This window comes from Apostichopus japonicus, chromosome 16, assembly GCF_037975245.1.
Source record: "Apostichopus japonicus isolate 1M-3 chromosome 16, ASM3797524v1, whole genome shotgun sequence".
NCBI classification, from domain to species: Eukaryota; Metazoa; Echinodermata; class Holothuroidea; order Aspidochirotida; family Stichopodidae; genus Apostichopus; species Apostichopus japonicus.
This window is the reverse complement of record NC_092576.1, coordinates 17,181,911-17,200,847: the sequence shown is the minus strand read 5'-3', so window position 1 is coordinate 17,200,847 and position 18,937 is coordinate 17,181,911. Positions and strand designations below refer to the sequence as shown.

At 36.7% G+C, this 18,937-nt stretch overlaps 2 protein-coding genes across 3 annotated transcripts in view; both read right to left on the bottom strand.

The window, feature by feature from the left end:
- LOC139982807 (uncharacterized) overlaps positions 1–10,997 on the bottom strand; it is a 37,942-nt gene extending 26,945 nt beyond the window's left edge. For both annotated transcript variants that reach the window (XM_071995907.1, XM_071995908.1), the window contains exon 1: positions 10,824–10,997. The gene's annotated coding sequence lies outside the window, so the exon portion shown is untranslated. The remainder of the gene's footprint in view (positions 1–10,823) is intronic.
- A 7,134-nt stretch (positions 10,998–18,131) lies between these two features.
- On the bottom strand, positions 18,132–18,731 carry LOC139982044 (uncharacterized). The gene has a single exon (XM_071994543.1). The coding sequence runs from the start codon at positions 18,729–18,731 to the stop codon at positions 18,132–18,134; it is 600 nt and encodes a 199-aa protein (XP_071850644.1).
- Positions 18,732–18,937: the final 206 nt, after the last annotated feature.

Sequence of the window (18,937 nt, the reverse complement as noted above, 5' to 3'; positions counted from 1 at the left end):
TAAATACCCTTTGGCAAATGATATGTGTTAACACTTCGATTGTATCAGATCCTAGAAGGTTCACTGATTGAACAACGTAGTCACTACTTTTGAACATATTAATACAAACAGTTAGTGATATGCGTATGTGGTGGATTAGTGAGAGTGTCAATATTTGACCGTCCTCTTGGAAATATTCTAACAATGTTTTGTTGTCTTCAAGCACTGTGCCATGTAACGTTAGTTCCTGCTGATCGACGGGGATGTCTGTTTGTTGTCTAATCAGCAATTTTAAGGTTTTAATCGTTTCTGCCAAGACTTATGAATTAACACAGAAGCAACATCCTTTGTGGATATTCGAATTTTGATATTCATGTGATTCTCTGGTATTTCAAGTGCATGAAGTACCGACTTGTCATCTATGTTGTAATTTGAAAAGGTAGCGGAATAGTCCAGATTTCTGCCATTTAACATCAAAACCTTTCCTTCCAAACAGTACTTTTTCTCCCAGTAAAGATGTTTCTTCAGTTGCTCAATTGTACTAAAGTTATCTACAATTTGTCGTATTCCATGCATACCAATTACCTGAACAGAAATTTCTTTAGACTTGCGTAAATATAGATCTAGGATACATTTACCATCATGGACATGTGATGATACAAGCTCTTCTGCATCCATCAATTCAGTACCCCGTCCGTATATCCGTTGTTGGTCAGGGTGCACATCTCCTTCCATTGCATAGACCTTCTCTTTCAAATTAAGTTTTCAACGTCGGTTAGTGGAAATTTAAAGATTTTATTTCTAATGCCAAAATTTACTTCAACTATGTATCCATCGTTTCTATTGGAATTGTTGTATCGAGCTTCATTAAGGGTTTGGCTCGCACCAACATTCGCACATTTATGAAAAGCCCGTTTGGTGCCACGACTTACTGTTGTTCCTTTGTATTGACCTAAGGTAACGGCAAGATTAGCATTGTTGTTTAAGTTAGTTCCCTCCTCCAGCCGAAGAATAGTATTGGCCTTAATGTTGTAGGAAGATATTGATTTATCGTTTTCAAGCTCGATACCGGAAAGACTGAGACAATACTGCTGGGAAAGTAGTTTCCGTTTTCAAGATTTGCACAGTGTCACGACTTCGACAATGTACAATTAGAGTGTCGTTTCCTGGGTGAGCTACAATCACTGGAATTGCCCCTTGATGGTAAAGATAGAGAGTTGATCCGCCTTGAATCTGGTAGTCGGAGAATGTATTCCCTTCTTCCAATTGCTTGTTGTTAAATGTTAAATATTGATAGTTAAGTGGTAAAAATAGTATTTCCTGCACTTTTTTCTTGAATGTCCCGAATGTATCTTGTGGTGCATATCGAAGTTTTATTGACCTACCAGATTCAGGTTTTATATATATATGACTCACGTAAGGATAAACGCAAACAAAACTATGATGTCTTGAGGACGGATGTACACTCAAAACGGAACCAAAGATAATAAAGAAGAAAACGGAAGAGAACAAGAGCCCAAGGGCACTGTGGTTCTTTGCATAGGAGTATATGACAATACACATACTATTATCAAGCAAGATTGGGCTCAAATAGTCCAAGTAATTGTGGTCCTACATGTACCCATAAAGTAACCAACACTATAGCCAACACTTTTGTGATCACAAATTGTGATCGGAAGGCACTTTTGAGAGCTGAATATGGCGTCGAAAATGTAAGAAATATAAGGTCACCTACAAGCGGGTCAACAGATATGATAACATTGGTGACCTCAAATCACATGACCGTTAAGTTTGAAAAATGTTCCACCACCCCATTCACAACTTGTCCCGAAATATCAACCATGTCACACCTTGGCATTGGGAGTTAATTGCATTATATGTCTAAAAATTAACTTTGAATTAGTATACATACATAACTTCACACACAAAGGTCACCCGGTGGTCAACCCATTGACATTTTTGATCGGTTAGACCCAACTAGAGCATCAAAACTGTAAAAATTCAAACTTTTTTATTTGCCCATTTTCTCCCCCAAAATACTAGTTTTTTTAACGTTAATTGACCTTTGGTGACCTCGGATCACATGACCATAAAGTTTGAAAATATTCCTCTTTATCATTTGCAACTTGTCCCAAAATATCAACCGTGTCACACTTTGGCACTGGGAGTTATTGCACTAAAATGTCTGAAAATTAACTTTGACCTCATATAACTTCACACACAAAGGTCACCTGGGGTCAACCCATTGATATTTTTGATCGGTGAGACGTGAATATACCATCAAAACTATAAAAATTCAAACATTTTTTCTTTGCCCATTTTCTCCCCCTAAAATACTAGTTTCTCTAACATTAATTTACCTTTGGTGACCTCGGACCACATGACCGTTAAGTTTGAAAATATACCCCTATGCCATTTACAACTTGTCCCAAAATATCAACCGTGTCACACCTTGGCACTGGGAGTTATTGCAATAAATGTCTGAAAATTAACTTTGACCTTGTATAACTTCGCACACGAAGGTCACACAGGGGTCAACCCATTGACATTCATGATCAGAAGGTACCTTTAACATCTGAAAATAGCATTGAAACTGTAAAAAATCCCCAAAACACTTAAAGGTCACCAGAGGTCAAATTGAGGTCAAGGGTTACCCAGATTCGGGTCGACAATTGGATTGCACTGAAGCAACTCCCAACCCTAACTGACAATTCGTTCTCATGTTATCGCAAAAATACTAGTGTTTTATCATTAATTGACCTTTGGTGACCTCGGATCACATGACCGTTAAGTTTGAAAATATACCCCTATACCATTTGCAACTTGTCCTAAAATATCAACCGTGTCACACTTTGGCACTGGGAGTTATTTTACTAAATGTCTGAAAATTAACTTTGACCTCATATAACTTCACACACAAAGGTCACCTTGGGTCAACCCATTGACATTTTTGATCGGTGAGACGTGAATATAGCATCAAAACTATAAAAATTCAAATTTTTTCTTTGCCCATTTTCTCCCCCCAAAATTCTAGTTTATTAACATTAATATACCTTTGGTGACCTCGGATCACATGACCATTAAGTTTGAAAATATTTCCTTATACCACTTGCAACTTGTCCAAAAATATCAACTGTGTCACACCTTGGCACTGGGAGTTATTGCATTAAATGTCTGAAAATTAACTTTGACCTCGTATAACTTCACACACAAAGCTCACCCGGGTATCAACCCATTGACATTATGATCGGAAGGTACCTTTGATATCCAAATCTAGCATGAAAACCAAACATTTTCCTTTTCGCCCGTTTCCTCCCAAAATAAGCACATTTTTCTAATGTGACCTTTGACCTTTTGACCTTGGTTTCAGATGTAGTTTGATCTCCTGATTCCAAAAAACAACACGACAAGTCTGTACAGCCATCCTTACTCCGACCGAAAAACTTTGACCCCATATAACTTCGCACATGAAGGTCACACGGGGTCAACCTATTGACATTTATGATCAGAAGGTACCTTTGACATCTGAAAATAGCATCGAAACTGTAAAAATCCCCCAAACACTTAAAGGTCACCAGAGGTCAAATTGAGGTCAAGGGTCACCAAGATGCGGGTCGACAATTGGATTATATTGAAGCAACTCCCAACCCTAACAGACAATTCGTTCTCAAGTTATTGCAAAAATATTAGTTTTTTTTATCATTAATTGACCTTTGGTGACCTCGAATCACATGAATATTAAATTTAAAAATGTTCCCCTAACCAGTTCACAACTTGTCCCAAAATATCAACCTTGTCACACATTGGCACTGGGAGTTATTGCAGTTTTAATATTTTCGTTTTTTGGACCATAACTGACCTTTGGTGACCTTTGTGGGCACCAAAAACAATAGGGTACACCTTCTCCATATGGCGGATCTATAGTCCAAGTTTGGCCTCAATCCAATTTTCCCTTATTGAGATAAAGCGTACCCAAGCAAGTGTCACAGATGCAGACACAGACACACACACACCCACACAAACCTGACTACATAGGTATCTTTTGCTAAAGCAAGGAGCCAAAAATACATGTTGAAAAGTGCAAAAAGAAACATGGATTTTTTTATAACATCAATATAAATATAGAATAAAATAAAGGTTATTGCCAAATATTTTAATTTTTGTGAGACATAGCTCGGAGATATAGCGTGAAATTTCAAGAGTTTTGACTGCTTCAAAATGGCTAAAATCACTTTCTAGGGGGCTTCGCCCTCTGGTCCCCCACCAGGGTCTTTTCCCCTAAACTCCACAGGGGCCCTAAGGCTGAGCCCTTGACCCTATGCCAGATGGTCGTTAGCTCAAACTCGATCGATGGCTTGGGTTTCTGCCCGGTTTCACCCCCTCACTCAACCATGAATTAGATTTTAACTTTGCAACGCCCTAAGCTAAAGCAATCAAATTATGTAACGTTTCCATGGGATTGTTGGCTACAAACCTGTCACATTTTGTACAAAATACAACTGCCTTCCAGCCAAAGAGAGAGAGAGAGTGCAGAGAGTGTAAATATACTGTAAGTATTATGTGAGGGCATCTAAGTTTGTGTCCTTCAAAAATCATCAAAACTATGAAGGGCTATATTTCAAAAGCTCCCTTCCAAAGTTGCTGATGACTGGATGCACATTGCAGACAAAGAATCTGTAAGAAATCCATAATTTTGTATTCTGATCGATGCAGAACTTTAATAGATAGAAGCGTACATGTATGCTTTGCGCCTTGAGTAAATTGGTTCATCCTTGAGTTTTCCAAAAGCATCTTTTTAGGTTGTCATTTTGAAGGTTTTATGGTTGTTGCAAAACCATTTATTTTCTGCACACAATAAAAGTAGGCAATATTGGGTATGGGCAACAAAAAAGGGGGTGCCAGAAATTATGGAATGCGCTCCTCCAGTGTGACGGTGGCTTTCAAGTGTCAATTTCGCTCTCATATATCATATCAAATTGCTGAATTTTCAGGAAGGGTAGCGTTTGTCCAAAGGTAACAGCCCTGACTCAACAAAGCTTTGATTCAGATCCCTGACCTAGCCAGTAATAAAATCGACTTGAAGGCATTATGTTAGATTAACAGGGGTCCTTATCCCCTGCTCCAGGTTCTTTTCCCCCCTCTCCCCCTGAGTCTTTCTAGACTTAGCATTGTCTATATGACTGACAGTTACTCAACAGTCACTCTTTAGGCCAAGGCTAATTTTTATTGCTTTCTGGTCACTTCGCCCAACAACCATTTCGCCCAACTGCCATTTCGCCCAAAAAGCATGGTCATTTTGCTCAACCATCATGGTCATTTCGCCCAACCTTGTTGGTCATTTCGACCAATCATTTTTTTACTCATATTCAGTCAGAATAATATCCCTTCATCTATTTCACTATTTCAATTTGATTTATTTTGTTCTGCTTGATGACTTCGGTCAAGCGGTTATCAATTCCGCCAGGCGTTAATCAAGAGTATTGTTCACAGCAGTTAGGTGTTCCTCTAGTTCTACATAGTGTTAATCTAATGTTATACAAACAAAGGGGAATCGGTCTCCATAAAACCTATGAAACCTAACCCCTTAAACACTGATCCATCCTACCAACTGTAACCAGGACTTCAAGTTTCCTTAATATTCGGTTCGTATCCCTTAACGTTAACAATTCCCGAACGTTTCCTTATTTAATTGTCCAAACCCATAGAAGTATCCCCGTCCGTTATATTGAAGTATAATATTTAATCAATGTTGGTCGAAACAGCAAGGTTGGGCGAAATGACCATGCTGGTTGGGCGAAATGACCAACAAGGTTGGGCGAAATGGTAAGGTTGGTCGAAATGGCAGTTGGGCGAAATGGTTGTTGGGCGAAGTGACCAGCTTCCATTTTTATTAGTACTAGAAGTTGTAAAGTTTTGTATTAGTGATACTACAGTGTCAGTCTGTGGCAGCCTAAACAATTGTAATTGGAGGTCTAGTCTTTACCAGAGGCTTAAAGAAGACAGTGCTACTAATACTGTGCTAGTAATGATTTTACTTTAGTTACAGGAGAGGCCTAGTGTACTTGAGGTAGCCTAGACATGGTGTACTGTAGGGCCTCAATAATTATTTCTAGACTAGGCCTGGGCCCAAAGACAAACGTTGGGCTTGCACTAACTTTACAACTTACAGTTATGGCAGCCTAACGATACAAATTCAAATGTGCCCTAGTGTTAGCGGCTTACTTCTTTAGGCTAGTTAGCAATGTAGTACTAAGCTACTTGAGAAACTGATCGAATGGTGGATCTAGGGCTACGTTAGGATGCCTGACTACAAGTAAGTAAAGGCTTCACAATTGACGCACCTTCAAATAGTAGTTAGTACTAGATTTTACCGGAACAACGTTACGGCAGGCAGCCGAATATTTTTGCAGGGAAGCAGAGTTACATAATTCATGAGGTTGAAGGTATTTGCTGATCAAATTGTGGTTTGTTAAAGCTTTCTACACCCTCCCCAGGTTTGCACGTTTTTGCAAGTAATGACCAAAATTTTTTCAACATGATGCCACTACTCTCTGGGACCTGACCGTCCTGTCTGAGCTTAGACTTAATTTACAGGCTCATAGCATTACATTTTCTATAAAGGAACTCTAGTATGTGGACGCCGTGATACGAGGATTGCAGTTGCTACTGTGTACCTCATAGCACTTACTACGGAATAACGAGCACGAACCAGCTCTTACAGTGGTACAAAATTTAGAAATTTACAGTAGTTAATGTATTCTCTATGTGTATCGGGTGACTGTAAACACAGTATTCTTGTACTTAGTAAGGTGGTGCCACACACTAGAGTATTAGGAGTTCTGCCCTTTGTTGGCCTCCAAAAACATATTTCTCATCGTTATGAATGTATGATCAGATAATAGGTAAATCATTATTTTGTAAAACCTTCTGATAAAAAATACGACGTTTCACGCAAACAAATTATGACAAAGATGAGAAAATCACACTCCTTACAACTTTTCCCCTTATTAGTTGAACATAACTTATAAATAATCTTTGAGGTCCTTGCACTTATGTAGACCTAATGTAAATGCCAATTATTAACTAAACGTTTATATTGCACACGTTTTCAACTCGGAGTTCTGTTGACCTCAAACGTCCATCGATCTTCACAGAAATTTGTAGAATCTTGTACTGACTATGTGTCAGTGGTGCGTAAGGTCTATGTCCTCTACCTTCGTTGGTCAGTCGACGTGAATAGTTCAGTACAAGGGTATCTTGCATTCATCAGGGGAAGAATTGGAACACGACTACAGCTGTACACCCCGCTTTTATATTCTAACACAAGTATTTATTACCAAAACCTTGCGTATAGAGCTACTTATAGACATCTAATTCATATTCGAAATAGGTCTACACAATGCACCATTTTACATCCATTTTTCAGTTTTTGCAGTTTCTATCATTCCAACTTGTAAGTTTAATTGGGCTGTAGGCAATGACATGCGAAAGGGGAGGGGAAGGAGGAGGATGGGTAACCTCCATTTTCAGTCGGGGGATTTTTTTACTTTTAATCATGGAAGAATTTAGTTCATATTAACGATAGACTACCCGGCACATATGTAATGGCAATATGTAATGGCAAGAAAGATGTAATGGCAACAAACATGAACATTAAAACTCAAGAACAACAACTTTTACTTCCATCATTTTATTCCAGTGTCTCACAAGTATCGCTGGGTATTGGAGCCAGCGACTTAAAATATTTTAGAGACAATTTGCAGAAAAGAAAAAGAGAACGGTGGACCACACTAAGGGCTTTCAGAGCTACAAGTGCATCTATAATGAAACATAACCAGAAAAGCATTAAAAATATGTGTAAATTGGGTCAGTCATAACAAAAGGTTAACCAGTTGTATGTATACAGCTTCCAACAGTTGCCTAAATATTCCACAACAACATAGCAACGATGACTGAGAATAAGAATTACTATCAACGCAGACCATCTACTTAATTTGAATACATTAACAGAGGATCTTTACGACTGTAATGGGACACGTCTGCCTACTCATATCCTGTGTAGATTTCATTCATTAAACAACGAGACTTCAGCAAGTCAACCCCACGGTAGGAATAACAACGACACAGCCATGTGGTACCGGCTTAACCTAGTGTAACTCACATGGGTGAACATTGTAGTAAAACTGTTGTAAAATAAGTATTATACTCAAGTAAACTGGGTTTCCTAAATGCATACAACCAAAAAATGTCGTTTGTTCATTAAACAAGACATAACTAGATACCAATATACATACAGACATATGCACTTTAACGGTTAGTGGACGTGGCCACCTTTAAATACAGCTATATATGCCTTCGTAAACACTAACGGTACATGGGGGCGGCCATTTTAACTACCGCCATCTTACTAAGGAGGGCGCAATTCTAAGTACTTCCCCAACGTGTCAGTCTAAACTTCCACACGTGTACTCACATGAGAATCATGCGAACACAATATATATACACTCTTAATTGTTACAACAGGAATGAGCATGACAAATAACAGACTTCAAGCCGCTTAATTTGATGTAAAAGCCACGTTCCTACACCCACTTAAGCGATGTAAAGGCTACGATTCCTACATACACTTAACGTTAACGGTAATCGACCAGCAGCCCATACACAGCGCGCACAGTGTTAAATAGACCAGCCTACGCTAAGCGAGCGAAACTTGACAAAACGCCAGTGTGAGCATTGAAGCTATTATCGAACTGTGGGCTTGTTTTTAATACGTAATACATACAAATTACTTGGCAAACATTGCACATTGTCTTCAATATACGAATAATTACCTTTGGACTTAACTCGCCCTGCAAAGTTTGATACTCTCGAAGAAAAAGTGCATGAACGGTATCTCTGTAGTTCACCAACAGCAGTTGAAATAGCGTGTGTGGAGGGTCGTAAACAACAGGCAGACTAGTGCGCGGATTATAGACGCTTAAATTTTTGAAAGGATTATTTACAATAGAACTATTACTTTTCTCAATAAGCATAATATCATTAGCGATCGTCAGTTCGGATTTCGTCAAAAGTATTCAACATATATGGCGCGCAGCGTTAGATATCTCCAATTTTATTTCAAAAGGTTTTGATAACAATGAATATACCTTTGGCATTTTCTTAGATTTATCCAAAGCATTTGATACTGTCGATCATAACATACTCTTAAGTAAGCTTTTTCACTATGGTATACGAGGTGTTGCCCATGATTGGTTTCTTGATTATTTATCCAACCGTAAACAACTTGTTATTTTTAACGATTGCTCATCTTTACATAGAGATATTTCTTGTGGTGTGCCCCAGGGCTCTATACTTGGACCCTTGTTATTTATTTTATATATAAACGATCTTCCATTATGTTCTAAGAAATTATCTTTTTCTCTCTTTGCCGATGACACCAGTATTCTTTACAAGACAAGTAAACCACATTCCTCTATCTCCTTAATCAATCATGAACTCACGCACTTTTCTGACTGGTTTAAATCAAACAAATTGTCCCTTAATGTTAAAAAGACAAACTTCATGTTATTTTATCAACTTCACAACAAGTTTAAAAATCTTAAAATATGCATTGATGACACCTTTGTTGCACAGACTCATTCTGTCAAATTCCTTGGACTCAATCTTGACCCTCAACTTAACTGGAAACTTCATATTAATTAAGTATGCAACAAAACGGCAAAAATTATAGGAGTCCTTTATAAAATAAGTCATTTTGTACCAAAGAATGTTCTCATTACGCTTTACCATTCTCTTATCTACTCGCACCTATCTTACTGTAATATTGCATGGGGTAATACTCATCCCACTTACCTTAATCGCTTGTTTATTCTTCAGAAAAAAGCTATTCGTATAATCACACTGTCAGACTATAGAGCTCACACTTCGCACCTCTTTAAAGATTTAAAAATTCTCACCTTGTCTGACATTCATAGTTTTCAACTAGGTATTTTCATGTATAAAGTTAACAATAACCTTCTGCCCTCCCTGCTATGCAGACACTTTAGCTTAAACTCAGACATACATGACCATTTTACAAGACACTCGAGTAATTTACAATTGTATAGTATCCGCTCTAACATTCAAAAAAAATCTTTCAGTTTCTCAGGTACCCAGTTATGGAATTATCTTGATAACACGGTTAAAAATGTCCCATCACTTGCAATCTTTTCTAAAAATCTGAAGAATTTACTATTATCCAAATACTGAAAAGTTTAAGTTGGCTAAGGTACTACATATTTTTTTCGTTTTTTCGTTTTCCTTTTTTTCTTTTTGTCATTACATATATGATAATTCTTTCAATTGTGTAATGTTATCATATGTAATGTAAGTACAGTTACATGGTTTATTTGTGTGTGCAACTTTTGTTTTATTGCATGCATTGTTCATTTTTTTCCCTTTTCTTATTGTCTTTGTACGGGTGTCTGCCTCGTAAGAGCCTCGGCTCTCTCAGACCTCCTCCACTTGCCACATGCATTTTCTTCTATAATTGTGTTATATATTTTGAATGTGGAAACAAATAAATGAAATGAAATGAAATGAACAATAGGGATGGTTGTTGTTGTTACACCAACATTCTAAGAAGCAGTTTCAGGTCGAAGTTTATCACTATAAAATGAAAATATGGCAGTCCTACGTGCCAAAGACAAATATTATGCTACACTTATAAGCTTGCTGTGCCCATTATACACCATAACAGCATTAAACATATAAATGCACGTAAGGAAACGTATGCCTCGTTGGGAGCGCCAGTGATTGTACACATGTTTGGTTGTGCTATAGAAAAACAACAACGATAGGCTTACCTTCATTTTTTAGTCTGATACCCGATGTAATCCGTTGAGTCAGGCTCAACCGCTCAAGCTCCAATTAAGGCTGACCGTAAGTCTTTACGATGTATGTGATTCCCAAGTAGGCAGTTACATGTCAACCTGCAAGTAGACCGGAATAAGTGCTACTTAACAAGGCTAACTGGATTGGTCTTGCATTGTTACCAACTTACATCACGTGATGATGTATTTGCATATGACCAACGATGTTGCAATACTGATGAAACGTGGCTTACGGCGGGGATCCCCCGCTTGTGCAACTTGACCTCGACGTAAACTGTACGTATATGGCAAGCCATATGTGCAATAATTCGATAAAGGGAGTTTATCGTCGTTAAACTCTGTTTTTCGATCGATAAGCTCAGTGTATCGGATGGATGACCGTGTTTTTCGCGATAAACTCAGTTAATCGAGCGAAAAGCAGGGTTACCTCGATAAACTAAGATTATCGGCGATAAACCGAGTTTATCAAATGGGAACTAAGTTTATCGATAAACCGAGTTTATCGATAAACTGAAGTTATCGGTAGCTCAGTTTATATCTCGATAAACCGAGTTTATCGAATTGGATATGACACGCCACATGTGCAATAATTCGATAAACCGAGTTTATCGCCGTTAACTCTTTTTTCGATCAATGAACTGAGTTTATCGATAAACTCAGATTATCGTTCGATAATCTGAGTTTATCGAATTGGATATGACAGGCCACATGTGCAATAATACGATGAACCGAGTTTATCGCCGTTAACTCAGATTATCGCTCGATAAACTGAGTTGATCGCGAAAAACACGGTTATCCTGTCGATATACTCAGTTTATCGATCGAAAAACAGAGTTTAACGGCGATGAACGAATTATTGCACATGTGGCTTGCCATATACGTAGCTTGTTCCGTTGCTGATAAATAAACATTTGAAATTGATCGAGTCTGGTTCAAGAAACATTGCAAAATGATTGAAGCCATACATGGAAAATAATCAACATTTACTTGGTGCTTATTGGTTTTCACCGATACATTTAGGAGCACAAAACAGGAAATCCAAATTAATATCATTTTGATTTTTCAATGAAATTTAATTGGATCATACCTTACAATTAAGTCCTGTCACACACCGTTGGGTTATTGGTCCATGTTATATGTAATAAGTCAAATATAACGAACGACAGACTCCGAGAACATTTGAACTGAAAGTAATTTAACTATGCGTCAGAATGCATCATTTGATATCTCAATAAATCCGGGGAGGACCACAAGATCACAAACAAGCAGTCGGCTCAAATGACCATAGGGAAACCTCCTTCTTTATAACATCCCTTCATTCGCCGCATGCCCTTAAATAAGAGTTGATCCCTTGCTTAAATCAGTCGGGGAAGTTTAAACTTGGTCCATCATCATCAAAACATTTTAAACAAGACAAATTGCACCCCACTTTGTTGTACATGGTAGTATGTTTGTTATGTAAATAATTGAATGTACAGAATTGATATCTGACAACTTAATTAATTTTAATAAGATTAAGAAAATGTTTGTAGATTGAACATATATAAATTACTTGAAAACATCTGTGTAAGTTTGGCAAAGGGTGGGACGATATCGTATTTTTGCACCCTTACTTGTACACAATTTCAGAGGAGGGGTTATCCCTTCCTATTAAACCCCTCCGCAAGGTCGGTAGTCCATAACTCCAACAATTCGACACCTCGACAAAAGTTCTGTATCTAATCTAGTACATAGAATACTAAGACGTTGCCACACTGAACAGAATTAAGTGCAGTTGGCTTTTGAAGCGCTTGCAGAACATGTATGTGTGTTATGTATGCTTTCATAAAGCTGTTTGCGGTTCATAGTTTTCAAGAATAGCTTATAGTCACATTACGTTTCAGAGTCATAAACCTTGTGTTGCTGGTGCTTCTTATCTCATTTTTTCTTGTTAGCTGTCTCACTTGGCAAACTTTAAGGTTCATAACCGTTGCTGTGGATATCAAGGAGTCCTTTCTGTTAACTTTATGATATTTTTGGCAGGGGACATCTATATATTACAGCACAACAGTATGAAACTAATATAGGCTTGGATCCCAAGATGAAGCTACATTTCAAGCTCAGGGTTGTGCATTAAAGTTTTAAAGACGAATCAACAGCAACTAAGAACAATTACGTAAAACGTAAAGTCTTGTCTTGTTTGTTTCGAATAAAGTTTGCCCTAAATGATCAAATCACATTCCAAAGAGGTTAGTCATATGATATTTAAGGAACTTGTGTAGTTCTTGTTGGATGGGATATATAATATTGGTCTTAAAGTGAATATATTTTCTCATTCAATTATAGGTATTTGTTATCATAGTTTCATATAAATCCCAGAAGAATCAACTTCCTGACCGATTCCAGTTCAACATGTCTTAAAGTATTGTTTCACCACACCACACCAGTCCATATCAATGTTATTAGGAAAGTGGGTAATAAAAGATAGCAAAACTGCAGCGTGGTTTTTCTAATGTTATATGAGTAATTGTATATAGATGTGACACACCAGGGTGTATAGAGTATAGCCGGGATGAACAACATGATTCAATCCAAGTAGTACAGCAAAGAGCATTGAGATATGACAAACAATATCCACATTAGCAGATGATGACCGAGATGGAAACTTTACTTGTATTCAGCCTACCGATTGATCTCTACCAAAGACAACAGACTTATTCTATTCAATGTAGTACATCTAGAAGCCGTACATTAATCAGGCGCCGGCGATTTTTACCCTCAGCTTCAAGATTTTGCGTATAGTTTGCACACTAAAATATCTTACCAGGCGACAGTTAATTTTCATAAAGGGCGCCTGGTCATTTCCCCAACGTTTCTACGTCCAAACCTGAAGTTTTCATTTTTAATTTCCAATTGCCAACAGCCTCTCCTATTGTTATGAGGCGTAACCCACATGTTATCTAATAGGCTGGTCAGTGGGAGATACGGTAGATTATAAAACAAAGCTTTAAACGTTTGACCCCCAAAATAGGCTCCTTGTACTAAACGTGTCACAGCTACATACGAAATATGAAATTGGTACACGTCTCTTTCTTGAGATATCGTTTTACAAGGTTTTCAAAATTTGACCCCTGGTGACCCCAAAGAAATTATGCATGTATCATTATGAAAAACATTGCACAGATTAACCTATTTCCAGTCAAGATGTTGATCGCTTAACAACATTGCTAGATCATTTACTTAGTAAAATGAACTCTTTTTTTTCTATATGAACGGAGTACGATCTAAGAGCTGAACTTGTTGTACCCATGAGAAAGTACTGTAGTGACAGCATTGTTTAAAATAAATTTTTATTTTTGTCTATAAACCAGCATGATTGGATGAGATCTACAACTGCATGGATTGCCTACTTGTTTTGATATTATCATACCAATTGCAAGCAAGTAACGAGTAGACACTATTAAAACATTATTTTGGCGATGGTTTCAATAAAGTGACGGTTATGAAAAGCATGTAGTGCAAATCAGCAGAATTCACGAACACTCCTTATCCTCCTGAAATCAAATTTGACGTTCCAAATAACACCCATGCCAGTCAACAATCGGTGTTACCTTACAAAACTTGGACCGGTAACTTATTTGTGCTATCACATGCAACATTTGTAAACAAAAGTGTTATCAAATTTAGCGGAGGAATATTAATTCTTTTCCGTTTTGGTGTAACTTAAGTAGCATATAATTGAAATATCATTCCACCGCTTTTATTTTCGTGTCAACGTTCATGTCAACAATTATTAGTTCACATTTTACAATTCGGCACTCGTCGCATAGAGACCAGAAATATCAAGACATGGGCCAACAAGAAATGTTACAAATGTTTATTTATTTCCAAGCATCGATTATCTAATCATATCGACAGATTAGCGATTGATTGGGTTTTCGAGACAAATAACTAAATGTTAATTGCAATTAACAAATTTCTACAAACTGATTGTTTGTATATATAGTCAATTTAAGTCATCGTGTTGAAAACATATAATAAGACAAATATGTTGTGCAAAACGACACTGGGGGCATTGTCGCTTGCACTACATGATTGGCTATTTTTCTGCAAATTGCGCTGTATTCAGTGTAGAGAATTTACATGCAGCCTAGAATCACTACAACCATCCATCAAACCATTTCTAGTGCCTATAAAAGAGGACATGTGCTCTTCATATTATATTTATAGGTTTGATCAGGATTAGTATGGTAAGCTTATGTTCTGTGAGTCAATTCTCCAACTACTTATAAGAAAGATAACTTTGTACCGAACTATGACTGGTCTATAGTGTAATAAGAAGGTTGTAGCTTCCTAGGATTTTTGTCTAACAGCGAAATTCCTGTGACAGACAATGTAACACTTCATTTAAAGAAAAAATATTAAACACGGTTAGCTGAAAACCTCATCTTAATATTTCATTGATTTAGCGAGATTATAATTAATGTATGTTACTTTGAACAATTTGGAATGTATGCTTAGATTTTAACATTTTCTGAAATAAGAATGATCTAAATGCAACTCTTCTGTCGAAATAGTAATAATCTAATTTCCTCTGTGAAATAAAAAAAAAAAACAAAGACTTAGGTGTGGTTATGAATTTTACCCCTTTAACTTGTGTTCCATGGTGTTGCATGATGGAGGGTAAAGAGGAATTATATTTACTGCATTTCTTTGCCTACACTTGCCTGTCTCGGTAAAAATAAAGCTCTGTTGCTCAATTGTGTCTAGAATAACCCGGTAAACCTATGACACGACCTTACAAAATAAACGGTCACCCCACTCAAATAAGTGTTGAATAATAATTTAAAATTTTAAGTGAAATTATATAACCCGTTGTAGATAAAAATATGATTTTTATGAGATCTTTAATTTCGAGAACAAATTTAGATCTGAACAAAATCTCTGTGGATTAGAAACTAACTGTAAACAATCAAGGTAGATTACTGTGATAGATAATGAGTCGGCCTCTTGAATGGTTTAAAATACACACATAACCTAAAAATATAACAATCAAGCAACACCTTGATCCAAACATTTAATCACACAGAAAATATATTTCGAAGTAATCACCACCTTCATTCCTGCTGGCCTAGACCGAACACTTACCCCTACAAATATAATTCTTTATTTTTACTTTGCTCTAAAGATTCAATCACAGAGATGTACAGAAAATTATATTTTACCCAAAAATACTTCCCACTAAATTATTACAAATATACAATGTTAATTGACTAAAACTGAAAACACACCAGCAACATCCATGGGTATCAACAGGTTACCTGTTTAGAGGTCTTGTTAATAATAATAAATACTACCAACCTCTAATAATAGTTCTGTCGAGTTTAACCCTCCTTGTCGTCAGTCCAGAGAGCTTGAACTGTCAGTTCCAGGATAGATCCGTATATATAAAATAATCCTTAATATTGAATAATTGAATAACTGAATCCGCTAGTAATTGGTGCGTTGCATTGCTACATCCCACACATAAAATGTCCGGTGGATTCCCGAAGAATATACGAAGTATCGGCCTTTTTAGCCAGCTATCGCTGTGGCGTAGGCGATGGTATATATGGTAGTGCTAAAGTAATATTACGGCTTAGAAAACAACCTTCGCTGACCAATTCACTGAACGAAGTGACTGATAAAAGATGTCGCTGTACACTTGAACTTATAACCCCAAAACTTTCTCTCGTTGGACACTGGTCCTCTTTGTTCAAGCTTACTATAAATGGGAGTGGAGATAAGCAAGAAAGTTGGGCAACAGAATGTTTGTAAACAAAATACGTAGGCTGTTCCACTTTGCGAGAGGGAATACTATATAGGCTCGCTTGCAGTGCGGTCACTACACCTGTACCTTGTAATAGTACACACCGTTGTATGAAAAAAGCTGTCACTAAAATGACAATTTACAGACAATTGTATTTTACCCTAAAATACTTTCCACGAAATGATTACAAATATTCAACGTTTTCTGAATAAAAATGAAAATGTATCAGCAACATCCACTTTAGGTCTCTACTGGGCATCTACATGTAACACGTGCCTTGTAATAATACACAACTTTGTATGAAAAAAGCTGTCACTAACATGACAATGAACAGAAAATTATATTTTACCCTAAAATACTTTCCACGAAATTATTACAAATATACAATGTTAATTGACTAACTAAGAAAATGCACCAACAACTTTCATGGTAGGTCTCTACTAAAAATCAACAGGTTACATGTACCTTGTAAAAGTACACAACGTTGTATGAAAAAGCTGTCACCAAAATGACCATCAACAAAAAATTGTACACTAAAATACTTCCCACGACATTATTAAAAATATACAATATTAATTGACTAAATATTACAATGCATCAGCAACATCCATTGTAGGTCTCTACTGGACATCAACAGGTTACATATACCTGTTAATAGTACACAACGTTGTATGAAAAAAGCTGTCACTAAAAACACAACATTGTATAAAAAAGCTGTCACTAAAATGACAATGTACAGAAAATTATACACTAAAATACTTCTCACGAAATTCTTACAAATATACAATATTAATTGACTAAAAATGACAATGCATCAGCAACATCCATTGTAGGTCTCTACTGGACATCAACAGGTTACATGTACCTTGAAATAGTACACAATGTTGTATAAAAAAGCTGTCACTAAAATGACAATGTACAGAATATTATACACTACAATACTTCCCACGAAATTATAACAAATATACAATATTAATTGACAAAAAATGACAATGCATCAGCAACATCCATTGTAGGTCTCTATTGGACATGAAAATGTTACATGTTCCTTGTAATAGTACACAACGTTGTATGAAAAAGCTGTTACTAAAATGACAATGTACGGAAAATTATATATACCCTAAAATACTTCCCACGAAACACCAACAAGAACTTTGAAGTTTAAGAAAAGGTAACATATTAACTCAAGGTTCACGTTACTTTCATGTTGATTCATGAAATGCACTTAAATTATTTTATTGACTTAAAGCCGCACATTGTATTGAATCTGATTAATTTAATGATGACATAGAATAGTTTGATAAACGAAAAAACATTTGCTCTTTATTAAAATCACTGATGTCACAAAAAGCCAACTTTATAGAAATATTCACACATTTACTTGCAGTAATTCCATTCACCTTATATTAAGTAGAGAATTATTCATTTGAAAGATCTGTTTGTGACAACATCTGTGAGGTAAATATGTAGCGCGATGTTTGTCATGTTATGGGTTAAAACTGTTTACACTCATACACGTGGCTTTTAGAAGCTGACTCATTTTCATCTTTGATGATATTTTGTATCGTAGACTGAACTGAGTCAGGATCACGAGGATTAAATTTCAGTTCACTTACTTCCCCTGAAGTCCTTTGGAAAGTTAATGCAACAAGTTCTGGTGGTCTCTGGAAAAGGAACAGAATTGAACCGTCTTTAATGTTGTAATCGTCGACAGACTTGTGTTCCTCCAGAACAGCTCCTTCATGTATAAGACATCGATTATACATTGAAAGCCCACTCTCCTTTTGTAAGTGATCCTTCACTTCACTGATAGTATCGTTTGGCAGAACCTCAACTGTGACTGGCTTATGTCCTTTACCTGTGTTAATTGTGATCTTACAAAGTGGTAGGATGTCTACGAAAATAATATCTCCGTTTTTTAAGTTAGACTTTGACAAGGTCTTGCTATGTTCAAGTATCTGACCATTTTTCTTCAACTGTTGTTGTTTTGGGAGAATAAATACCCTTTGGCAAATGATCTGTGTTAACATTTCGATTGTATCAGATCCTAGAAGGTTCACTGATTGAACCACGTAGTCACTACTTTTGAACATATTGATACAAACAGTTAGTGTGTTCGTATGTGATGGATTAGTGAGAGTGTCAATATTTGACCGTCCTCTTGGAAATATTCTAACAATGTTTTGTTGTCTTCAAGCAGAACGTAAGTTCCTGCTGATCGACGTGGATGTCTGTTTGTTGTCTAATCAGCAATTTTAAGGTTTTAATCGTTTCTGTCAAGACTTATGAATTAATACAG

Coding starts and splice junctions, on each gene's coding strand:
- LOC139982044 (XM_071994543.1), bottom strand. CDS start 18,731: ATGTTCAAAAGTAGTGACTACGTGGTTCAATCAGTGAACCTTCTAGGA.